Genomic DNA, 23,745 nt, shown 5'->3' with positions numbered 1-23,745 from the left:
TGACAATCCAACTGTGACAGCCCACTCACAAGGGACCGTTTCAGAAAACCGGTGAACCAAATCTTGAATTATTCAGATTACGGTTATATATGAATACCGGAAAACTAGGCCGGAAAATTCTATCCGACGTTACAACACAGACCGGTTTATTGTCCGGTACACACTAAACCGGTGGTTAAATACACACACAGTGTTCGGTGTTCCATCTACTCTTCTTCTTCTTCTTCTTCCATCATGGAGAACCTTTCAGTTTCATAGACATGGTACATCCAAACTGGCTGAAGCAAATCTCTGGCTTTTCTGAGTTTATTCAGCTCATCTTCATCGGTTTCTTCATCGATCTCTCTCTCTATTAGAGGGTAAAAGCTGGGGAGAGAGGCCATCATTTTCTGAAGCCCTTCCCACTCTCTATCTTCTCTACCAAGCAACTTGACGCAGAGAAAGTGTAAGAGTCCAAAAGCTGTACCGAAATCCTTCTTCTCTATACAGAGACCCGAACCTATCAAGAGAACCGATCCCACTGCATCTAATACCTCGGAATTCACTTTGAGCAATGAAACTATGGTGTTCATCACCTTTCTGAATGCTGGAAGTTGTAGAGTTTCAGAGGGTTGATCTTCATCGTTTTCACCTGCTTCTTGAAGTTCGATCTTTGCCCATATCGCCAGCCATGGTGGAAAGTGAAGCTTGAGGTGGTTGAAGGAGGTCGAGGGCAAACTTTCTAGTTCAGAATTTTTTGTGATGAAACAAGGCCCTAGTGCAAGAACCAAATCTGGAATCCAAGGGTTTAGTGCTGAAACAAGTCTTGATGCGTAGGCAGAGCCTAGAGAAATCTCAACCGAAGTGAATAGATCAAGGAGGACATTCACAAGGTCGAAAGCTTCAAAGGAAGGACATGAATCTTCGGTTATGTCTCTAAGGACTAGGCTGATGAACTTTCCGGCATAACTTGTGGAGCTCTTCAGACACAGGATGATGTCCTTCAACTCTGTATCCTCAAGTTGTAACTTATCTGTTGACTGGTCACTGACAATGGAAATGGCATGTTTGAGATAAGCTGATGCAAACTTTATGCTTCTTCCTTGAAGGTGGGAAGCCAAACCCATCTCTGTAGAATCGACAATAAACTTGAGAATCGTAGTTAGCATCTTCACCTTGTTCAGGACCATGCCCTGCTTTGATCCCACAGAAACTACATGAAACAAGACAAAGATTTCAGAAAAGCTACATTCTTCAGTGTCTTAATAGGAAATAAACTTGTTCTTTGAATCTTCACTCACCATCAACCCCCGCCTTCAAAGTTCTTGTTTTAGATACTCGGTGCCTTTGTCTGTGGCTGTTTGTAGTGGTATTTTTGCTATGGCTAACTTCTGGACATACAGTGCCTGGCGGTTTATTACCTGCCGAAAATAGCTTATCTATACAACCTAGAATGTGATCCATTGTCTGTTCCAGAATGGTCTGCTAGAAATAAAGTTTCTGGAAGATTAGATGTCAGTGGATACTACTCATTCTCATTAGGTAAAGACTGCAGATTCAAAAGGGAAAAGTAGGGAAAAAAAATTTCTTACCTCAGAAATCAAGCTTGGGGTCAGTTCTTTCTTCTGAGAATGAGCATTCGCATTCTGAAGAGTCATGCGCAAAGCAAGAGCTGTATATGCCAATACAGGGTACACATCCAAGTAGGCAGAGCAAGAAGCTTGCAGAATTGTCGTCTCGGAAACAACTTTTAAGGCAAGGAATAGATCCTCGATATCAGACCCGAGTAGAACTTTACAGGTGTCCTCAGATATTAGTAAATCCTTTATTTGCCAGGCAACTCCTACAGCAATTAAGTAATCTTCTTCGAAACTGGAGGCCTTTTTCCTACTAACATGTTTCCATCTGACAGAAGATTTTGCAGAGGTCTTAGACTTCTTCCTCTTCAACGAAGAGACGCTCCCTTTTTCTATTTCGCAGCCAAAATTTATATGACAACGATAAGCAGCCTTCTGCAGGAGTCTGGTAAAAGTTTCAACCATGTCATCAAAGGCATTACACGACAGAAGTAACTTGTGAACAGACCTCAACTCAGTCTGCCGTCCTGCATCTCCTGACAAACCACTGCAATCAGCAATTAATTTCATACAATCATCAAGGAGGCCAGACACAATATCAGGAGAGACGAGAGAAACAATATCAAAGACAGAGGAATGAGCTTGTGGAGTAGGTGCAACAGCTAGCAAGCACTTCAATTTTTCTCCAGGCAACAAATCTTTGAGGGAGGCCAGACAACTAGAATCAGTAACAAGATCCTTGCAGAGGTAGCTAACAGCAAGAAGCAAGCCTTCAATTTGGTTTCCCTCTACCTTATCAAGTGACCAGACTAAATTCACAAAGACTCCTACCAGCTGCAGAACAGATTTAAGGGATGCTCCAAGTGACACAGCAAATTGACAAAACCTGGCACCGGCCGTTGGGTTTCGCTTAATTAGGGTCACACATCGATCACAGGCCTCCTCAGGTTTTACTCTCGATGGGAAATATGATGGAATTAGCAATCGAGCAATCCCCTCGGCAACCTGGATATGATCCATGGCAAGCACAGATAACAAGACATCCAAACTCACAACCTGCAATGTGATGAGGAAATTGTTTAACCAGCAACTTACGGAAATAAACGATTGTATTGCTCACTCTCAGGGACATGAAGAACATTGTACCTTGTTAAACTGGAATGTCCGAATGTCTCCCAGATGGAGAAGCATATCAACCATGGCAACCCGTACAGAAGTAACATTATCTAACATCAGATGTCCAAGTCTTGGCAGAAGAACTTTAAGAATTCCATGGGATTGTGGATTCCCAAGGAGATAAATAATTCCATTGACCGTCGAGAGCCTAACCTCACTGCACGATTCATGTGACATGTCTTCGATCAGTTTAGTGATGGTCTTGGTAATTACTGACGAAGGGATCACTTCCCAGAACAGAAACAGAACTCGGCAGAGACCTTCCACCGCAACAATTCTCACATCCAGGCAATCATCATTCAGCAACTTTTCCAACAAGTAGAACTGTTTGTCTAGCAAAGTATCTTTAGCTTCTTTTGTTGCATCAGGATCCTCCATGGGAAAGAGGTCCAAAAGCAAATGCAAAGCATTCAGACGAACATTGGAATTTGCAACCTGCAAAGATACAAAGGATAGCAAAATGTTCTCATACCCATAGCTTGAACAAGATCCCATATTCCTTCACCTAATACTCCACAGCAAAACTTACAAAACAAAATATTTGACGAATTGACGTAAATACTTCCGAAACTAACCTGCAATGAACGAAATATGACTGGCTCAGCTAGGTGGAAGAGAAGCTTCTCAACTCCTTCAGTAGTCCGCTGACTGATAAACCCTCCAAAAACCCTCCTAAGCGAGGCTGCAAATGAGGAGGAGCTAGCATGTATGGCGCTATCGATCATACCCTGCAAAAACCCATCTTCAATCTCACCCTTCAAATCTCCTCCTACTTCTTTCCAAACCCTAAAGAGAATGTCCCCAAACCCCTCGAGCACCGATTTTCTACCAAAGGGAATCTGAGCCTTAACGACAGCAAGAGCCGCCTTCATCAGCTGAAGGCTAAGCCCCAATGTATAGGCAACGAATCTCCGCCCTTCTTCTGTCTTTACAAACAAAGGTGAAACCATGCACCGCATCAGCAGCATCCTAAGGTCCTCAATGCTCTCATCCTCAAATTCAAACAATGCAAATCCCTCCCTCAGCGCATAGACTCGATGCACATCGACTTTCTTCTTCAAGGTCAGTGCCCGCGATAGCAGAAACGGTAATGATTGAGTAATTAGGGTTTCTCTACCCTCGAATCCTTCCCTCCACCAGCACTCGCACAAACCCGCGATCTCGTTGCTCAGACCCGGATCCGACTCAAAGGCTATAAGATTGTCGTGCAAAACTTGAGCAGCAGGCAACAAATCGGAGGGGGGAAATGCATTTTTGGGACTCGAAACGCAGAGAAAGACGATGTGAGAAAGGACCTGGAGAGAGTCGAAAATCTGCCGCCTCTGTTGATCTGTGTCATTCGACCGATTCTCATCGGGTCTGGATCGGCTACTTCGACGGCGCTTGGTAGGAGGCGATTTGGAGGGAGAGGGGGCAGAAGGAGGATCCTCGAGAAGTTTCTGGAAGGAATCCGTGAAGTGAACAATGGATTGGTGAAGGGCGAGAGAGAGAGAGGTGGGGAGGTCCGACGAGGGTTTCACGGCGTGAATGACTGTCTTCAGCGACGGTTTAGAGGATTTGATACTCAATTTCACGGCGACGGAGAGGAATTCAGCGGCGGAAGACTGGAGACACGACCGGAGCCTCTCCTCCATTTTCTTCAAGGAACAAAAACAATGAAGCACGTGTCTCTGCCTTCCCAATCTCAGGTTATTTGAATTATAGAAAAAGGAGGGAAAACGAAAAAAAAGAAGCATAAATGTTAAAGCTACTGTTAGTGACGTGAGGTTGTAACAGACAAACCAAAAACCTCAATGAAACCAAAACATGGATTTTAAAGCCCATTGGGTAATTTTGTTGAATCCTTGTGGATAACAAAAGCTCAATGGGCTTCAAAAGAGTCAAAACCCAAATATGCTTTTTCAAACTTATATATATATTATTTCGATCCGATCATAGCCCTAGACTCTGTTGCTCGTCATTTCACGATCCAAGAATGACGAGGAACAACATCGCCCGTCTAATCTCTGCGAGTCGACCCGTCGGGTTGCACGAGTCGATGATTCGGCTTCTGAGCACCGTTACTTCTCCTCCACCGCCTCCGCCTCCGCCGAATCAGAATCGGGAGGATGAACGAGACGAAAGCGTTCAACAGAATCTGAAGATGACGAAGGATGGGGAAGAAGGAGAGGAAGGTGGAGAGTTCGTGAACAAAGAGACTGGAGAGGTCGGAGGGCCGAGGGGCCCTGAGCCGACTCGGTACGGCGACTGGGAACGCGGCGGTCGCTGCTCCGATTTCTAAGGCTGCCGCTTCATCCTCGGTACCTTCCTTACGAATATCGAATAGTGGTTAAAGAATTTCTGGAATCGATGGTTCATGGCTACCGAATTTGGGTGAAAAATTGTGTTTTCAAAGGAAATAAGTAAGGATGGCAAATCTGTAATTAGAGTAATAGATCATGGTTTTATTGGGAAAGAGATATAATATGATGTCCGTTGTTGGCTTTGGATGTCTAAAATCTTATATGGCCAATGTTTGAGCCTTTGAGGTATCATCTTTCGCAAACCACTTGTACTATTTCTCTTGTTTTGAGTTCAATGATAAAGCACTTCAACTGAAGAATTAACAATTTTACAATGAAAACTATTTCCTGGCAAAAAAAATTAAAAATCATTTGGAATTATGTAAAATTTGACCCTTGCTACAATAATAGAATGGGAAAATATGAAATGCAGACATAAAAACATAACTAAATAAAGATGGATCATTGTTCTAAAGAATTGCCCTGTCGTTGTAAAAAAAACTGTACAATGGGGACAAGCTATGATATCCATCTGAGCTTCTGTCTTGTCATGAGTCAGTTGCAGATATTCGGAGTGATCTAGCGGAACCCACCATCACTGGTCTCTCCTGCATCGTTTTCACTTCCTTACAGACATTATCCAGTGTTTTGAGGAAGTCCCTTTACCACCACCATCGTGGAAGTACTCTGTCACTTCCTTCACTAACCATAACGCCCTTCTTTCATCTCCCTTTACCCTACTGATTCTTCCTCTGCTTCTTTGATGAACTTCTTCATTGAATCGGACAGTTTCCCCGGCTCTGTTTCCAGCTTCTCGTGTTTCAGAACATACCTCACCTTGTCCAGACCCATTTCGAGCTTTGACACGTAACCTCTCAGAACATCAAAGTCCATTCCCGCCGCCTTTTTCACGTTACCGAGATCTCTGCCGAGTCCTGCCACTAGTTGTAGTCCTTGTTTTCTGAATCCGTCGTCCTTTTCTGTCAGGTGAAGGCTAGAGTCCATACCTTCGGATATGCTGATTTCATGGACCACAAAGTGGAGCAATGTGGTCTTCCCGTCAGTACCCCTGACGTCCGAGAGCTTTAAAAGGGTATCGAGTTTGAAGGCTTTGGCATCCCCACGATTAGTTCCTACATTCATTCTGTTTACTGTCCTTAGAACAGTTTCCAGGAGTTTGAGGAATAGCCTGCTGTTCTGTAGTTCCTTGCTTGCATCCTAGAAAGCATGAGCAAGTTTTAAGTTGAAAAGACTCTCTCTTCCCTGATAGAAAGGTGGAATATGGAGTACCTCTAGTGCCTGGAAAGAGTTGCTCAAATACTTTAACTTCCGCATCAAAGTTGGCTCTATACAACATGGCTTCGACCCTTTTGAAGGCAAAGGGTATATCAAGAATGGTTTTAAGGAATCTTTCGGCTGTTCCTAGTTTGGATGCATCTCCAGAGTATCCTCGAAGTTTTATCTCTTCCTCTTTGCTCGGGGCCAGCTTCACAAGTGTTTCCAAAAGCTCGGCACCTACACTATCGGGGTTACCTGTTACAATATCACAGATTGATCAAAACCCAGGCTGAAACTGAACTAGGAGTCTAGGCCAAGATCATTACCAAATGACATATGTTTTTAGTTCAAGAAAACTTATCTTTGACTCGTCCACACTTGTCTTATAAGATTAGTGAACAGTCTCTTTCTTCCTCTCAATGGGGGTTCCTTTAATAATAATAATAACTCACAGACATGCCAGAAGCATTATAAAGCATGGAGAAAACCATCTCACATATCATTGTTCGTCGCAATGATTATAATTCATAACTTGTGGACTAAGCCTTGTTAGTATCATTTCTCTTCCCAGCAACCTAGAATTACCAGAGGCACTCATATACTTTCTGGGCGGATGTCATCCTTTCACTATCCATATAATATGATACATCTACACATGACCCATCATCACTCAAGAACAGTTTCTGTGCCGGACAGTAGAATCTTAAATCTAGAGTTGTAGAGAAAGTTCTCTGATCACATACAGAATTTCAGGGACCTACCGTTGGTTACGTGACAAATACTCAAATGCAAAATGTTTCCAGATGACAAAACCAAAAGAGAGACAATGACTAACCATCCAACAAGGCTTTGGACATCTCTTCCGGCGTTATATTCACTTATTCAGGGCTCTTAGAAGAATGGCAATGTTCTGAGACTTCTTTGGGTCTAATACTCTGTTCGTTCTCCAATGGAGGCGGTACCGATCTTCTTACAGTTTCTCTTGTTGTTGAATTGTTCGGATTGCAACCAAAATAGATGTTCCATCCTATCCTCGTTCAACCTGTTTCATACCTTAAGATGAAATCACTCTCTCAGAAAGCACCAAACTTTAAGAACCTGGTATACGGACATGGTAGAAAGCAGTGTTACTCACTGAAATGAGCTTGATTGGAGCTGGTCCCAAACAGTCGCTCTGTCCGACCTCGCACGCACTTTGTCCCAGTGGACCGGCTTCAGATTCGGCCTACCTAATTCAGTTTCCCCATCTCCCGTCTTTTCAGATGAACCAGCTGATTTACCGTTAATCTCTTCGTCATGCTTGGATTTGGAGCTTGGAGTCCTGAATTCCTGTTTCTTCGAAGGCTCCTTTGACGTTGTCGGAGTGGGTACTTCAGATCCTCTGTGCTTACGCTGTATCTGGAAATCTGCCGGCCGCTTCTGCGGCGGTGGAGGTGGCGGCGGCGAAAACTTAGGCTTGTCCAAAGAATCGGGAAGCTCTTGCCGAATATCTACTGGACGAGGTGATTTCTGCTTTATCGAGGGAATGATGACGTGCTTCATCTCTGGCAACAACGAAGCCACCGTCGCGTCTTTTGTTGCAAACCTCGGAGCAGTTCTCTTGGAGTGAGGAACCGAGCCGACGGAATGGCCGTTACCATTTACGGACTGAGCAGACTGCGTGTAGTAACCATCAAAGTTGCTGATGGTGGATCTGTGCGGCGTGTAAAAGGCCGTGTCTCGGCTCGCTTCGTCGGAAGATGAATGTGACGGCGATAGAGACAACACCGACGGCGAATTCGCAGACCGTGGCGGTTTAGCTAATGGTGGAAGTGGCTGAAGCTCCGGGCTCGGCCGATACCTATCCGATATCTTGACCGAATTCAGCTTCCGGTACGGCAACACCGCTCCGTTGCTTCCACCGTTCGACTCACTCGCTGATCCTCGACTCGGCTCAACGGTTCCTATATAGAGAAAGTTGGACGATGGTGGCCTCGGATCTTCCTCAAACATGTGCGAACCGCCATCAACGACTCCATTAACGAACTTCTGACTTTCGCTCCCGTGTTTCACTTTGTGTCGGTATAAAAAGAAAGCCAGAGCAGAGAGCATACCGAGCGTGACAATCCCAACGGATATGGCGGTCACGACTTTCTTCCCCGGTTTCACAGGTTGAGAAATTGGCGAAATTGGCAATCCGCCATCGACAGCACCGGTAGCTGGAGGAGGAGGAGACTGGATCTGGTAAGGCGTGGACTGTACCTCCGGGAAGAATGGCTGGCCGGGAGTTTCCGGAGTAGATGGTGGCGACTCGGTGGCCGACGGCGGAGGAGAATTCTCCGGGAAAAACGGCTGATGCAGAATTCTCCGGTGAACATCGGCAACTCGACTACCAACTTGGATTGCCCTAACGGCTCCACTTCCAGCTAGGGGAATGACGAAGGATAAAGGGAAGAGAAATATCGAGAGGAGGGAGAGGAAGGCGAAGAAACTGGAGTGGGGAGCTGTCATGGCGAACCTTGATTAACTGTGCCAGACAAATATTCTCTCTCTAAGTTCATCTTCTTCCTGCTCTCTTCTTCTTTTTGTCTCTTTCGGTTTTCATTTGCCGGTGTCTCCGGTAGGAAGAGTGTGTTTGGAGGAAGAAAAAAAGGGATGATGACGCTGACGTCAGCATTTTAATTTATCAAAATATAACTCCGACGATATTTCTCATTTATTCGACACATATTTGCACTTCATAAAATCAACAACTATGTGTTATCACATGGCTAATGATGTCCGAACTTCTTGATATTTTATTTAATTTTAAAAACCATCTAGTATTTGAATTGCAATTGCAAAAAATAAAGGTATGTATATGGAGAACCTACTTAATTTTAAAACCACGTGGAAGGCGAGGATCCACTTCGGCGAAGTGGTACAGCATTTGGGGCACCAAAATTACGTATATACCCACTAATCTGCCGTATAAAATAGAGATTGCGAATGTCCTTTTACGTCCAACTCTGGTCAATTTAATTTTGTTTCGTAAATACACGACGGAAAGGACACTTACATAACAAATTTAACATTCGACCTCTAACTTTTCATTTCATACGACTTTTTCCAATTTATTTATATTTTATTATGCGTGACAGGGCCGAGACTGCTTTTAAAAAATATTATTAAAAAAGGACCGAAATTAGTATATTTGTTTACGTTAATCCTCTATAATTAATAAAAATAATAATAATTGAAGCGTAATCATGATAAAGCACTCGACAAATCACTGTTACAGTTGCCATAATCATGAAAGGATTATTCAAAACTTTCACAGCAATCTAAGAATCCCACTTCACTTCACATGAAATACTTGCGTACTAATATGGCATCAATTATATCTATCCAATTGGAATTAAATATTTTGATATTTTGGTTCCTTTTGCATTATAAAATTATATATAAAAAAATGGGTATTGTAAATATTATTACCGAGCCCATTTTGAGCGGCACTTCGGAGATCAAGGCCCCGCAAGTTGGTATGACCAGTTTTAGGGATTGGTGGATACGACGTCGTACTAACACATAAAAAAATGGACCCTACTGATTCTCCGAAAAGGTCAAGTGGGCCCGGTCCATCCATGATATTTGTGCCTTTTCGTGCATTGCCGGCTTGTTTCGTCATCTGGATTCGCCAGACGGCGTCGTTCCGGTCAAACCGATTTTTTTATTTATATTTCACAAAGCAGCCAGCCTTGTTTTAAATCGATTCAAACAGGGGAAATAATGAGAATATTCTAATTGATACAAGATTTGTATTTCATTTGGGATGTATATGTAACTGGATCATGAATATTGTGGCATTGGATGATTGGCATTTCATGATTCTCCATAAACCCTAGAGCGCCTACGTGTTCAAAGTCAGACGACAATTACCCTTTCCGCGTTTTAACGACACGTGTCCCTGTACGGCTCATTCCAACTCGGCGGTCAAAAAATGGCCGATGCATTATGAGCAATAAAAACTGCAGATATTTTGTAAGTTTATGCCGCCACGACCAAAAAAAAGCTTTCAAAACACAACAGCCCTTGTCCTTGTCCTTGTCCTTGTACAACACAACAACCGAAAAGCAAAAAAAAAAAAAAAGTAAATTACCATCTTTTTTTTTCCTTCCTCTTTACTCCAAACCCATCTTTTTTTATACACACACCTAGTCTCACTTCTCAGTACCAAAGAACAGAAACTGCGAGTTTGGGTTTGTAATTTGTACTAACCATACAATGGCATGTCGTCCTTATCACATTCTCTTCTTCATTCCCCTTCTGGGTCTTGCCGGTAAGCATCAATCCCAGCTCAGAATCTCATTCTTATCTCGAGAAAAATAAAAAAATGCTTTTTTCTGATATTACTGCAGGAGCTGGTCAATCATCATCATCATCATTCATTGGAGCCGTGAATCTCCACCAAAGAGTCCTTGACCTTCCTCAAAGTGATGATCTTGCTTTTGCTGTTTCCGTCAGTGATGACAAAACCATTGCCGAGATCTCCTCCAGCGTCGTAAACGCTGAAACTTGGTTGAGAACCCTCGTCCTGTCTCGCTACCCTTCCGCCAGAATCACCGCCGTTGTTGTCTTTGTCCCTGGTTTCTGCCAAACTCCCCAGCAAGAAGAACACAACTCTGTTCGGTGTCTGCTTTCCCTGAAGAACATATACCACTCGCTTGTTAGATGGGGTCTTGAGAAAGACATCAAGGTCTCCTCTGGTTTCTCTTACCAGTGCTTGAACACTGACAAAACAAATGAAGAAGTTATCGAGTCGCTTGCTCCCTTTCTCCGATCCGTTAACTCAACTTTCACCATAAACACACCTCGGAATTTTCCCTCTTCACCAGATCATCACCTCTTTATGCTTCGTTCAATGAAAAAGTTCCAGTCTTTGGGCTTCTACAAGGTGAATTTCATAAACCCTGAACCGGAAGATGCTGAATCCATCGTTATCAAAAGAAAACTGAGATCTTTCGTCGACATTAGCCGCGAAACCGTTAACCCTTTACCAGAAATATCCCCAATCCACCCCTCAATCGGATTCTCAGCTCCGGCCAGCGTAGCTAGAAACCCTATTCCTCACCCGCCGCTCTCCTCCGCCGCAGCAGGCCCGACGTTGCTTCCTCCTCAGGCCTACAACCCACCGGTCTCAGCCCCAGGTTACTCCCTCCCTCCGTGCGCTCCACCTGGGCGGTTCACCGCCGTGGTTCCTCCGCCAAAGAATGCGGTGGAAGGGCTGTGGTGCGTGGCAAAGCCGAGCGTGGCGGAGGAGACACTGCAGCAAGCGTTGGACTTCGCATGCGGAGAAGGAGGAGCCGACTGCGATGAGATCAGGAGCCATGGAAGCTGCTTTTACCCTGACACAGTCGTGGCTCATGCTTCTTACGCCTTCAACAGTTACTGGCAGAAGACCAAGAGAAATGGCGGCACTTGCTCATTCGGTGGCACCGCCATTCTCATCACTGCTGACCCAAGTAAGCAAAAACACAGCCTTTTTTCGTTAGAATCAGTGGAATTTCGGAATTGTGTTATGTTGTTCATCTGCCAATTTGGATTTTCTTTTTTTTTTGGTTGCAGGTTATATGCATTGCCGGTTTATTCTGAGTTGAGTTCGTCGGTGTCAGCCATGGAAGTTGTCTGATGGAGGAGGCCTTAGGAAGATAATCCTGCAATTGGTCTGTGACATGTTAAGTTATTTTGTACTAATCTCTAGTTTCGCATGTTTTTATTTCTCGGTTCCTGATTCTATTTTTTCTTTTGGGTCTCTATCGAAATTGAGCACCATTTTAAATAGTCCGTCACATCTAAACAGCAAAAGAGATTGACTGATTAAACAATTAATCTTTAACCAATTTTGTAATAAATAAAATTAGCCCAATAAATTTGAGGCAAAATTTCAAAAAATAATTAAACTTATTAAGTTTTATAAAATAAAATCTAAACTTTATTTTTTATCAAATAAAATTTCGAATTTATCAAATAAACTTATTAATCTTTATAATCGTTATTATTTTTAAATTTGAATACTAACATATCATGCTGATATCGTAAATATTAAAATAACATTTTGATCGTATTTAACGCATCATCTAAACATCCCAAAATCGATAAGTTACGCTATAAGTTTAAAAACCATAACTATTATACAATTTAGATTTATTTATAATATAAAAATCAAATCAAGGTTTTCTTTAACCAAAAATAAATTTTATCTTTTATTTTTTTTTAAATTGACAAATATATCTTTTTGGGATTTTTCTTAAATTTTAATATATAAAATTAATATCTTCGTGGCATAACTATCAGAGCTCATATGGTAATGGGCCTATCACTCATATGGAATATCTTTTTTGGGCTTATGCACGCTTAGGCCCGGTAATCTTTTTTATGGGCTTCCACGAGATTCTATTTCTTTCTTTTTTTTGTCCCCTTTTTAAAAATTGTTTCGACATATTTTTTTTGGTAAATTTTCGAGATATTATTTATTTTCTTCTTTCGTTTCTTTTTAGTCTTGTATGTCTCTGCTACATCAATTCTAAGTAAATTGCTTTTGATGAATTATGGATGTTCAATTCTGCATCGTATGTTATAACTTTTAGCCTTTAGATTATTTTGAACGGTTCATAGTTGACTAGAATTCTAACACAAAATCAATTATGATATTGATTCCATAAAAATTCCAAACACCCCGTCCACACCCAACTTCAATGAAAATTAAAAAAATAAACCCCAATTGCGATTAATAATATATATAGTTTAGTATAAATTAGAGGTAATTGTGGTTGGAGACTGGTGACCAAATTTCACACAAATATATATATATATATATACACATACATTCTGAACCGTTGGTATATTAACTTTGAAAGCATCTATTACAGAGTAAAATGTCCACATGAACTATGTGTATAATAATAATAATAATACTAATCATCGTAATAATAATATATCAAAGTATTTTTTTTCCTTGCACACTAAATATGTCGACCGATTAGCTTATATTTGCATTGACGGTGATGTGGTGGTTGGCGGTGGTGGAACGAACGGTCACCGTCAAGTCGCGTGAGCGGAATCTCGTACCCTCTTTTTAAGTCTCTACCAAAACTCCAACCATTGATGTGACGCCACGTGTCTCACCAGAAGGATCCAGTTGTGTTTCAGCCAACGGCATCGTGCCAACTCAGCAAGCGCAGGCGAAAAAAAAAGATTCTCCCAAACCTTTTTACTCCAAAGATATGGCACTCAATTTAAAGAACAACTGTCCTAAGGATCCCTTCGAATTCTATTCAATCCAGTTTTCCCAATAATGATCAGTGTATATGTACGGTATTTACCATAGTTAGTGTATGCATTGACCTTGATTGCTTCAAGTTTTGAGTTAAGTCAATGGAAGGGGAAAAAAATAGGGAATTTGATCATTTCTGCATTGACTTGGTAAGGAAATTCCGTGTATTTCCATGGTAATTATTATTAATATTTTTGTTATAATTTATGTAATTAGAAAGAAAAAAATATAGAGGGAATGAAGGAATCACAGTTCAGCACCACTTGATCACTTAGAGCCCACGTTCCCACTCTTTCTCACAGGCGAACCAAATAATCAATTACAAAATTTTCATCAACTAACTTTTTAAATAACAGAGGACGTGCTCCCATCTCCTCTCACTCACCCCACAGCTCACTCCACTCTCCCTCCTCCTCCTCCTCCTCCTCTGTATATACACACACACGTATATATACATATACATACCACTCATATTGATTCAATCTAAACCCATCATGGCCCTCGACGCCCTCAATTCTCCGACGTCAACCGCGACGGCCGCTCCTCCGCTCCTCCGCTGCCGGGATGAAGCGGAGGCGGAGAATCTCGAGACATGGACGAAGAGGAAACGTACGAAACGACAGCGTTTGGATGATCAGAGTACGACCCATAATAAGAGCACGACCCCTCCTTCCGAGGAAGAGTATCTCGCTCTCTGCCTCCTCATGCTCGCTCGTGGCTCCCGCCACGACCCATCTCCTCCTCCTCCTCGGCCGTCCAACCATCATGGCTACAAGTGTACGGTCTGTCACAAGACCTTCCCGTCTTATCAAGCCTTGGGTGGACACAAGACCAGTCATCGTAAACCGAGCCCCGGAAGCGACGACCAGTCTAATAGCAACAGCAACAACAACATCAGTTCGGGTAATAACAATAGTGCGGTCGGCGGCGGTCAGAGCGGCCGAACACATACGTGTTCGATATGTTTCAAGGCTTTTCCGTCCGGTCAAGCTCTGGGCGGACACAAGCGGTGCCACTATGACGGCAGTAACGGTAACGGTAGTAGCTACATCCGTAACGGCGATGGAGATGGGGATGAAAGATCTTTATGGGAATCGGTGAAAGAAGAATCGAGTCCGAGTCACCGTGGGTTCGATCTGAATTTACCGGCGGAGCTGGAGCTTGTGCCGGCGGTTTTGGCCGGCGACGACCCACTTGGAAAAAGTCAACTCTCCGGCGTGCCCCCCGCCACGACCCATCTCCTCCTCCTCCTCGGCCGTCCAACCATCATGGCTACAAGTGTACGGTCTGTCACAAGACCTTCCCGTCTTATCAAGCCTTGGGTGGACACAAGACCAGTCATCGTAAACCGAGCCCCGGAAGCGACGACCAGTCTAATAGCAACAGCAACAACAACATCAGTTCGGGTAATAACAATAGTGCGGTCGGCGGCGGTCAGAGCGGCCGAACACATACGTGTTCGATATGTTTCAAGGCTTTTCCGTCCGGTCAAGCTCTGGGCGGACACAAGCGGTGCCACTATGACGGCAGTAACGGTAACGGTAGTAGCTACATCCGTAACGGCGATGGAGATGGGGATGAAAGATCTTTATGGGAATCGGTGAAAGAAGAATCGAGTCCGAGTCACCGTGGGTTCGATCTGAATTTACCGGCGGAGCTGGAGCTTGTGCCGGCGGTTTTGGCCGGCGACGACCCACTTGGAAAAAGTCAACTCTCCGGCGATGAGGATCGTCATCATGGCCATTGAAGATGATACGGTCGTTGCAGTTGCTTCAGCTGTTGGATCAGCGACCCTGTGACGAAAATGATTGGAGTGGACTTTGATTATTATTATTATTATTATTTTATAAAAACCATACATTATCTTTTAGAGCGGATCGCCTGTTTGCTGGAATTCCCACTTTCCCGTATTTTCCACTTCATTTACTTCCGCAAGCAATGGAAGGCCACTTGGGTTCGTTTCTGTCACACCCCCAAGTGATATGTTCCTTAGCCATAACTACTTTTGCACAAAAAAACAAACAATTTTATTTATTACATTGGATATTTTCCGATATTTAATTTTCCATAAGTGAATAGCAAATTCGCATTATTTGTCTGAAATCGTTAGTCCAACACCTCACCATATCGATTAAGCCCTAAAATAATTTAAAAACAAATGTTATTACAGAGAGAATATGTTGTTAGGCATAAAATATTGTTTGGTCTGTGCTATTAAAAGTACATCTGGATCGGGTAGTAGTACCTAACCAGCTGGTCTCTTGAAGTATAATCCCCACTAATACAATATATTTATTGATCGGCACACACAGACTCTCCTATTTATTGATGATTATATATTTATTATCTCACACGGTTATTACGAGTATTTTTAACATTGCAATAATCCTGTTATTTAAATCATATACATTCGAATATAAATGACTAAAGTTTTAAGATATGAGCGTCGGACCTAGTCAAACTTATAGCCCAATATGTTCCCCAAGGGATTTTGACTGTTTTTTTAAAAAAAAAAAAGTTTTCTAAATTATTAAAATGTAGATCTGGAGTGGCCCAATGGGTTCTTCATATGCAAGGGCATGTTTAGGTAAAGCCCAGTGAAATTTTGGGCCCACAGATTTTATATTTTATTCATTATGAGCCCACGGGCCTCCCAAAACAAATGTACGTGTATATATATATAAATGGCCCATGAATATATATACGTATATATATACACAGATACGTGGCAATGATGTGGACCGATTTAGCATTTAAAAAAAAACAATTAACATAAACCAAAAGAGGTCAGTGGATATCTAAGAGCTTTGACCATAATGATTAATGCATGTTGCATTTGAGAAGGTGAGTGTATGTGCATGCTGTTGATTTTGTTCATGCATGAGAATATGCGTCCATGTGCCCTTCTAATCACTACTCTTACCCAACTTTATCTTATAGCGATTAATATAGTATACTATCTCCATTTCTATTATTTCATGCTAATACCCTCCCTCTAATTAATTTTCATATATATCCATGTAATATATATATATGTAGAAGTTGTTAATTAAATTAATCTTGAAATTAACGAGTTTAATGCGAGCTCGTATGCGTATACTAGCGAATAAGAAATATTTCTTAACTCGTCAATGCGTATATTTAGGTCACCGAAAAAAAAATTGGATAATTCAACAGGTAAAACATAGATACAAAGTGTTTATTCCGTCTCAAGTTCGAACCTCAAGTTTAGAGAAAACGTATATTCCAAATTATCCAATTGACTTCCAATTTCGGGATTAGTTTGGATTTTAGTCCAAAATATCCGGTTATAAAAAAAAATCACTGTAAAATCTTAATTTTTCACTCAATACCCTTTTTATAATATAGTGAAAGATAACTAAAACTTCACATATATACATACATATATACGGAAAAATGGAATTGGACTAAAATATTGGACGAGGCACATGTGATGAATGATGACACGAGAGTTTCTAATGCTTTGACCAAAACCGTTGGAAGTAATCATCGACTTTTCCCCGAACCGACCAAACTCCTTGCGGATGCTTTATCTTTTCCCCCTTAATCATGTGACTCTGATTTTTATGTGGTCCTTTTCCTCCTTGTTTTATTTTTCTGCACCCCTAATTATAATATGTGACAACGTTACACTGTTACTATCATCAATTTAATAATCGCAATTATACTAACCTTTTATAAAAGAAATGGGTAGCAAATAAATATTGTGTTGACAATTTTTTTTTTTAAAATTACAAAACTCGTAATTTATATTTTTCAGCCAACGTAACATATATACTATCGTGATCCTTAATTGACATCGGACAATGTCACAATGATTTAAATAGATATCTAACGATCGGCTTGTTTTCGGCCCACCGTATTATACACCGAGGTCTTAGTTTCATCTAATTTATAGGGGAAAATCATCTCTTTTAAAATATACTGCCAATAATTTTTGGAAGACGGCCAGTTAGATTCTTGATGTAAAGGAGAACCCATATACTTCATATCTGTAATCTTAATATATATGCAAAGATATATAAGAGCATACTCATGTGGATCCACCGAACTGACGTGGCAGTAACCAAGGGAGCCACGTGTTGTGATATTGTGCATACATGTATATTTAAAAATAGTTGTTTATTGGCATTGGATCCCTTAGGCTGAGACTAGAGTGCCTTTGGGTTCGTAAACAATAATTTAAAAGGCCGAAAAGTAAAAATAGAACATCTATACATAAATGTATTCTTTATATGTTCATATATATATATATATGAAAAGAGAGGCTTCTGCCTGCGGTCCCCTTTTTTTCCAGAAGGGCTTTTCATTCGTTTGATTGGTCTTGTCAATTGTGATAACTTTCTAATGGTAACAACTAATACGAAAATAATTATGTTATATTCGAGCAGCTAAAGGGAGGTAATTCTTTTATATTTTAACACCGTCCTATAGCAAAATAATTATTTGTCCTCAGTTTATAAATGTTTTATTATAGAAATTTAACAAGAGCCGACTGCATTTTATAAGGCGCTTATGCAAATATTTTGTCACAACGAGAAAAAGAAAACATATTTAATTTAACGTTTTTGTTTGTGGCCAAATAATTTCTCATCTAATATAGATTAAAGATTACATATTCCCAATCGAATTATAGATGCGTTGATTATAATATATTATATACATATCAATGTGGATGATTATATAAAGAAGGGGTAAAAGGTGACGACCATGTGATGTGATGTCCAGAGCATGGGCCCAGGCCCAACTTGTGATGTCGCGATAAAATAACTGGATAACCAAAACATTTGGGATTTATTTTCACACATTTATTATTTATGATATATATCTGTGTGTGTGCCGGCTAGCAGGAATCATTAGAAACAACCATTAAAAATCCAAGTGAAATTGTAATTAATATGTTAGACCATGGTTTTATTTTCAGTGGTTTGGTAATTTCTATACGATTCTAAAAATGTTGGTATTCTAATTTGTCAATAATAATAGGTGGTCAATGGTCAAACCTTCACACCAAACTACTGGATTGAATATTGACTTCATAAATAAAGTTAATTTTACAATATCATATTTAAATTTTGATAATATGACACTACATTGGAAAAATAAAATAAAAAAATATATAACAAGAGGAGGAGACTGAGTCAGAATGTATATGATAAAGGGAGCACACCACAGTTTTTGCCTGTCAGACCTGGCGTGCAGGGAGAGAGAGAGAGAATCTACACATACTCCGTTACTGTTTTTGAGCTTCTATCGCTCCATATACATACCCACCCACTAGAGAGAAAAAAAATCGATTTATACATCGAAATACGTCACTGTTCGATTAGGAACTGTAAGAAAAATTCTGGGCAAGCGTCAAAAAGAGTTTTTTTTTTTACAATTTCTTTTTAGAAAAATTCTGGTGAGTGGTGGAGGCGGTGGTGCGCTAATTGAGAGAGAGAGAGAGAGAGAGAGAACATTCTGAGGGTTCGGCTTTAATGCAACTGTAGCTGTGGTGGCTGTCAAAAGGAGACGAAGAACAGCTCATCTTCTTCATTCTCTGTTTTTTGGTTTCTGGGATTTTTGTTCCGTTGCTGTTCTTTTGTTTTTGTCGTGTTTCCTCTTGGATTGGTGTTTCCCTCTGTCAGTTGCTGCGTTAAAGCCCAGTTTTTTTTCCGGCATAATCTCTTCGAATTGAACCAAAGGAGTTCCTTTCGCAACAAGGTATGGTTTTCGTTAAGCTTCTGCGTTAATTTTTGCCTGAAAAATGTCTGGCTACATCCATTCTCGGTCTCCGTTGAAGGGTTATCTCAGAATTTTGCAAATTGGCTGAAATGGGAAACCGAAAAATCAATTCTTGTTTCTAGGGTTTTATGAATTTCAGCGCGAATAAGCTTATTTCTATTCCTTTTGAGTTCCATACATATAACGCGGTGACTCTGTTAGGTTTTAGATTCCTGTCCCATATCTCATATTCTCTTTATTTAAGAAAAGACATGACTGAGATTCTTGAGATACAACCGAGTAAGAGCTTGTTGCTTTCTTTATCTCTCAACAGATTTCTTTAATAGAATTTTCTGGGTTTTTTTTGGATATGGTTCTAACAAGCAACGAAACAGAATCTTGCTCCTTGCAAGAGTCCAAGTTCTTCTGTTCCACGTACATTGTTTTGTCTTTGGAGTATTTTGTTCCTCAACTCCAAGAAATGCTTGTCTCGGAAGCGTTTCTGTGTTTTATCATGGAATCCTATTAAAAGAAATCGCGGGCTTTGTTTCTTCATCTTTTTGATGCTTTGTGAACCAGAAAAGATTCGAAAAAAAGCAGAACAAAAAACAGGGGTTTTGATAAAGAAATAGGCAGAGTGTCGGCTTCTGAGCACGTGGGTTGGCATCTATTAGGGTTCATTTTCTTTTTGCCTTGGATAACCAGCAGAAGAAGCAAGCCAGGCTTTTTCTATATTAGGTTCCTTCTCTTCTAATTCAAGTTCATGGCATGCTTTAAGAGAACTCTGCTTCCTTACTTTATCTGTGCTCCCTCTGATCTCTATTTAATCATCTGGTTATGCAGATGATTATCCAAATTTCAATCTGTTTTATGAACCAAGTTGTTTTAACAGGTTTGATTTTGTTGGAGAGGTGAAAGAGAAGGAAGAATCTGGAAAAACCCTGATCCTGTTTTTGTTAGTAGAGGGCAAAAAATGAAGTTTATGAAGCTTGGATCCAAACCCGATTCGTTTCAGTCCAATGGAGATAATAACATCAGGTTAAGTTTTCAGACAATTTGAGTCTTTTTTGTTCTTGAACAATGTGGTTTTTAAGATTTTAATGATGTGGGATGAATGTGTTTTCCGACAGGTATGTGGCAACTGAGTTGGCCACCGATGTAGTTGTGAATGTTGGAGAGGTGAAGTTCCATCTCCATAAGGTAATGATGATTTCATTTCAGAATCCTATGGGGGGAAAACCCCTTTGAATTAGATTCGAGCTATCTTTCGACACCGGTCTGATATGATATGAAAACTTGGACATGGCAATAATGGCATGAACTTTCATCGCTTTTGCAGTTTCCACTTCTATCCAAAAGTGCTCGCCTCCAGAAACTCATATCCACGGCCAGCGAGGATTCCAGCAATGAAGACGAAATCCACATCCCCGACATTCCAGGAGGGCCTGCGGCATTTGAGATATGTGCCAAGTTCTGCTATGGCATGACCGTTACTCTCAACGCATACAACGTCGTCGCTGCTCGTTGCTCTGCTGAGTATCTCGAGATGTACGAATCCCTCGATAAAGGGAATCTTGTTTACAAGATCGAGGTTTTCTTGAACTCCAGCGTTCTCAGAAGCTGGAAAGATTCCATCATAGTTCTTCAGACAACCAGGCAGTTCCATCCCTGGTCAGAGGAGCTGAAAATCATCGGACGGTGCATCCAGTTTATTGCTTCCAAGGCTGCCATGGATCCGGCAAGGGTAGAATGGTCATATACATATAACCAGAAGAAGTTTCCGGTCGAGGAGGAAGGTCGCATAGTTGTGCCAAGAGACTGGTGGGTTGAGGATCTCTGTGAGCTTCATGTCGATCTTTACAAACGGGTTATCTCAATGATCAGAACCAATGGCGGAGTCTCGCCCGAGATTGTGGGGCAAGCTCTAGAGGTATACGCAACGAGGAAGATTCCGGGTTTTGGCAAGGGGACGATGGGTCAGACCAGTGATCTGTCCAAACACAGACTGTTGTTAGAGACTGTCATTTCATTGCTTCCAACCGAGAAACAGAGCGTATCTTGTGGATTCTTGATCAAGCTATTCAAAACATCAATATCACTGGATTGTGGAGATATCGAGAAGAAAGAGCTAACGAGGAGAATCGGGCAGAATCTGGAAGAAGCGACGGTGTCTGATCTCTTGATCAGGGCGCCAGAAGGAGCAGAAACAGTATATGATGTGGACATTGTTCAGAGCATGATCGATGAGTTCGTGATACAAACCCAGAAAAGAGACGAATTTGGCCGTTCAGAAAATGGTTTCAAGGAAAATGAGAATGGTGGGTTTGAGTCAGAGGGTTCAAGAGCTTCGGTGGCTAAGTTAGTCGATGGATACTTGGCTGAAATCGCGAGGGATCCCAATTTGCCCGTGTCTAAGTTCCTCGCTATCGCTGAAAAAGTTTTGAATTTCCCGAGATCTTCACACGACGGAGTTTACCGTGCCATTGACATGTTCTTGAAGGTATGTTCATCTCTTATACATACAGACCCCTCTTTAGAAATTCTCATATTTCTTGTCGGTTTTCTGTCTAAGCTCATAGAGATCGTGGTTTTGTTGGTCCGGTTAGCGTTAACCACCTGGGTTTCTGGTCCGGTTACACATTAGTAGGTTTCAGATTGGTTTAGTGCCCAACCAGTACACTGTCTGGCTTTACATTTATGATTGTTGTTTTTTCTTTTTATGGTCAGTTGTCTTTGTCAGGCTAAAACCATTCATATTCTCAGCAAAACCCTAATACTTACGTGTTGCTTAAGTTAACCGAATTCTCACTCTGTCGTTCAAAACTTTTTCCGTTACAGCAACATCCAGGGGTCACTAAGAGCGAGAAGAAAATGATATGCAGATTAATGGACTGTCGTAAACTGTCACAGGAGGCTTGTGCTCACGCCATTCAAAACGAACGGCTTCCGTTACGGGTCGTGGTTCAGATCCTCTTCTTCGAACAGGTCCGAGCCACGACAGATGTCTCTAGTCCGGTCAAACCCTCTCTCCCGCCGAGCGGATCACGCGGCAGTTCGAGGACGACGACCACAAACACGGAAGATGATTGGGATTCTTCTGTTCCTGTGGCCGAGGAGACGTGTAATAACAAGAACAAGACGAGTTACGACAAGGCCAAAGGCGTTGCCGCCATGCCTAAGATATTCTCCAAGCTATGGACCGTGAAAGATAGGGATGGAGACGTCAGCAGCTCGGAGGCTTCTGAGAGTCCCGGCTCTGCCACGGCCGAGGAGAAATCTACGCCGTCCACCCGCCGGAGAAGATCCACGTCCTGAATATGACGTCATTTTTCTTAATCTAGGTCTTTTTTTCTAAAAAGATAAGCTAACATGATCGCACGTTCATCGCGTAGAATCTGTTCTTGAAAGTAAGATTAAAACGATTTTTTTTTCAAAGGGTAACACCGAAAATTTTGATTATGTAACCATTACGAGACGAAGTAATTAGAAAAATCGACGAAGAATTTGGTGCGTATATTTGGACCGGGTGTATAAAGAATCGTATTTATCCAGTATGTTGCGTGTATAAAAAATTAAAAATGCTGCGAATCTGTTAGTCATTGGTATCTGTCGTCACGGTCAAAGAATCTATCAAGTCATGCATGTCGAGATAATCTTCTCAAGATTACTTGTAAACCTTTTTCTTTTAATCTAGTGCTCTCTTTCATTTGTAATAATACCAATAAAATATTCCCGAAAAAGGAAATATTCTATAAATAAAGATTTAATATATATATGTAGAACGCCAGCCAAATTTGACCATAATACAGTATAGGATTGAGAATATATATACTATTGGAAATTAATCATATTTGGGTTCGCTAACTTTTTGTTTTACTTTATTTGTTGCTTCTTTATATGTTTATTTTGGGATTTAATTAATCTGAGTACGGGAGAGCTGAAAAGGATCTTTGCTTTCCAGCTTACTCAAAGTCAAGACGGGCTTTGACTCGGGAGAATGCATAGGACGAGACCTAAGCCCTTGGATTCGAGCACCGAATCAGATTAAGGTTGTCGAGAACGAGAGGGTGTTTCGATTATGCCGATAACGATAACATGTTTGATAAAATCTAATTTAAATACGTATATATAATACGATACAGAATTAATACGAGAAACTACGAAGTGTATAAAATCGGTGTCACATTGAAATTTCGTACCCGGTCCGTTTTTTGTTCCCTTTGTGTTTTGATATCTCTACAGTATTTATATTTCTCTGGGGTCAACGAAAATGGACAGACCAGGAGGTGACGTGGTCCAATCTCTACCGTCGCGGTCGTGACGGAGGCGTTTGAGGCACCACAAGTCCTCCGGCGAGAGAACTTTCCAGTGAGGGATGCCGAGGCGGAGCGGCTCGCAGCTCGCAACCTCAGCCGCCACGACGGCGCCGCCGCCC

General features: G+C 41.4%; 6 protein-coding genes and 1 pseudogene across 8 annotated transcripts in view; 4 read left to right on the top strand and 3 right to left on the bottom strand.

Moving 5' to 3' along the window:
• Window positions 1-52: 52 nt before the first annotated feature.
• Window positions 53-4,397, bottom strand: LOC104819266. 2 transcript variants are annotated; one of them, XM_010549255.1, is made up of 5 exons: window positions 3,308-4,397; window positions 2,703-3,167; window positions 1,572-2,612; window positions 1,281-1,464; window positions 53-1,192 (listed from the first exon to the last, which is right to left on the bottom strand). In XM_010549255.1, exons 1-5 carry the CDS (start codon window positions 4,364-4,366, stop codon window positions 207-209), a joined length of 3,735 nt encoding a protein of 1,244 aa, XP_010547557.1. In that variant the 5' UTR covers window positions 4,367-4,397; the 3' UTR covers window positions 53-206. The 2 variants fall into 2 exon arrangements, with proteins under 2 accessions (XP_010547557.1, XP_010547558.1); XM_010549256.1 differs by having other exon boundaries at window positions 1,281-1,461.
• Window positions 4,398-4,680: 283 nt separating this feature from the next.
• On the top strand, window positions 4,681-5,297 carry LOC104819263 (succinate dehydrogenase assembly factor 4, mitochondrial). The gene has a single exon (XM_010549251.2). The coding sequence runs from the start codon at window positions 4,708-4,710 to the stop codon at window positions 5,011-5,013; it is 306 nt and encodes a 101-aa protein (XP_010547553.1). The 5' UTR covers window positions 4,681-4,707; the 3' UTR covers window positions 5,014-5,297.
• Window positions 5,298-5,375: 78 nt separating this feature from the next.
• Window positions 5,376-8,988, bottom strand: LOC104819261 (annotated as a pseudogene).
• Window positions 8,989-10,465: 1,477 nt separating this feature from the next.
• LOC104819260 (glucan endo-1,3-beta-glucosidase 4-like) lies at window positions 10,466-12,066 on the top strand. Its single transcript, XM_010549250.2, has 3 exons — window positions 10,466-10,589; window positions 10,669-11,772; window positions 11,876-12,066. The coding sequence occupies exons 1-3, from the start codon at window positions 10,535-10,537 to the stop codon at window positions 11,905-11,907; spliced, it is 1,191 nt and encodes a 396-aa protein (XP_010547552.1). The 5' UTR covers window positions 10,466-10,534; the 3' UTR covers window positions 11,908-12,066.
• Window positions 12,067-13,947: 1,881 nt separating this feature from the next.
• LOC104819259 (zinc finger protein AZF1-like) lies at window positions 13,948-15,585 on the top strand. Its single transcript, XM_010549248.1, has 2 exons — window positions 13,948-14,773; window positions 15,277-15,585. Exons 1-2 carry the CDS (start codon window positions 14,078-14,080, stop codon window positions 15,328-15,330), a joined length of 750 nt encoding a protein of 249 aa, XP_010547550.1. The 5' UTR covers window positions 13,948-14,077; the 3' UTR covers window positions 15,331-15,585.
• A 3,187-nt stretch (window positions 15,586-18,772) lies between these two features.
• LOC104819258 (BTB/POZ domain-containing protein NPY3) lies at window positions 18,773-22,824 on the top strand. 2 transcript variants are annotated; one of them, XM_010549247.2, is made up of 5 exons: window positions 18,773-19,310; window positions 20,203-20,348; window positions 20,441-20,510; window positions 20,650-21,810; window positions 22,149-22,824. In XM_010549247.2, the coding sequence occupies exons 2-5, from the start codon at window positions 20,284-20,286 to the stop codon at window positions 22,623-22,625; spliced, it is 1,773 nt and encodes a 590-aa protein (XP_010547549.1). In that variant the 5' UTR covers window positions 18,773-19,310; window positions 20,203-20,283; the 3' UTR covers window positions 22,626-22,824. The 2 variants fall into 2 exon arrangements, with proteins under 2 accessions (XP_010547549.1, XP_019058642.1); XM_019203097.1 differs by lacking the exon at window positions 18,773-19,310 and having other exon boundaries at window positions 19,344-20,348.
• A 562-nt stretch (window positions 22,825-23,386) lies between these two features.
• Window positions 23,387-23,745, bottom strand: part of LOC104819257 (probable N-acetyltransferase HLS1) — a 1,860-nt gene continuing 1,501 nt past the window's right edge. Inside the window, exon 4 of the mRNA XM_010549246.1 lies at window positions 23,387-23,737. Coding sequence (XP_010547548.1) covers window positions 23,556-23,737 — 182 coding nt within the window. The 3' untranslated portion in view covers window positions 23,387-23,555. The remainder of the gene's footprint in view (window positions 23,738-23,745) is intronic.

Source organism: Tarenaya hassleriana, unplaced genomic scaffold (genome assembly GCF_000463585.1).
Source record: "Tarenaya hassleriana unplaced genomic scaffold, ASM46358v1 Cleome3, whole genome shotgun sequence".
Lineage (NCBI taxonomy): Eukaryota > Viridiplantae > Streptophyta > Magnoliopsida > Brassicales > Cleomaceae > Tarenaya > Tarenaya hassleriana.
This window is presented reverse-complemented; position numbering and strand designations above follow the sequence as displayed.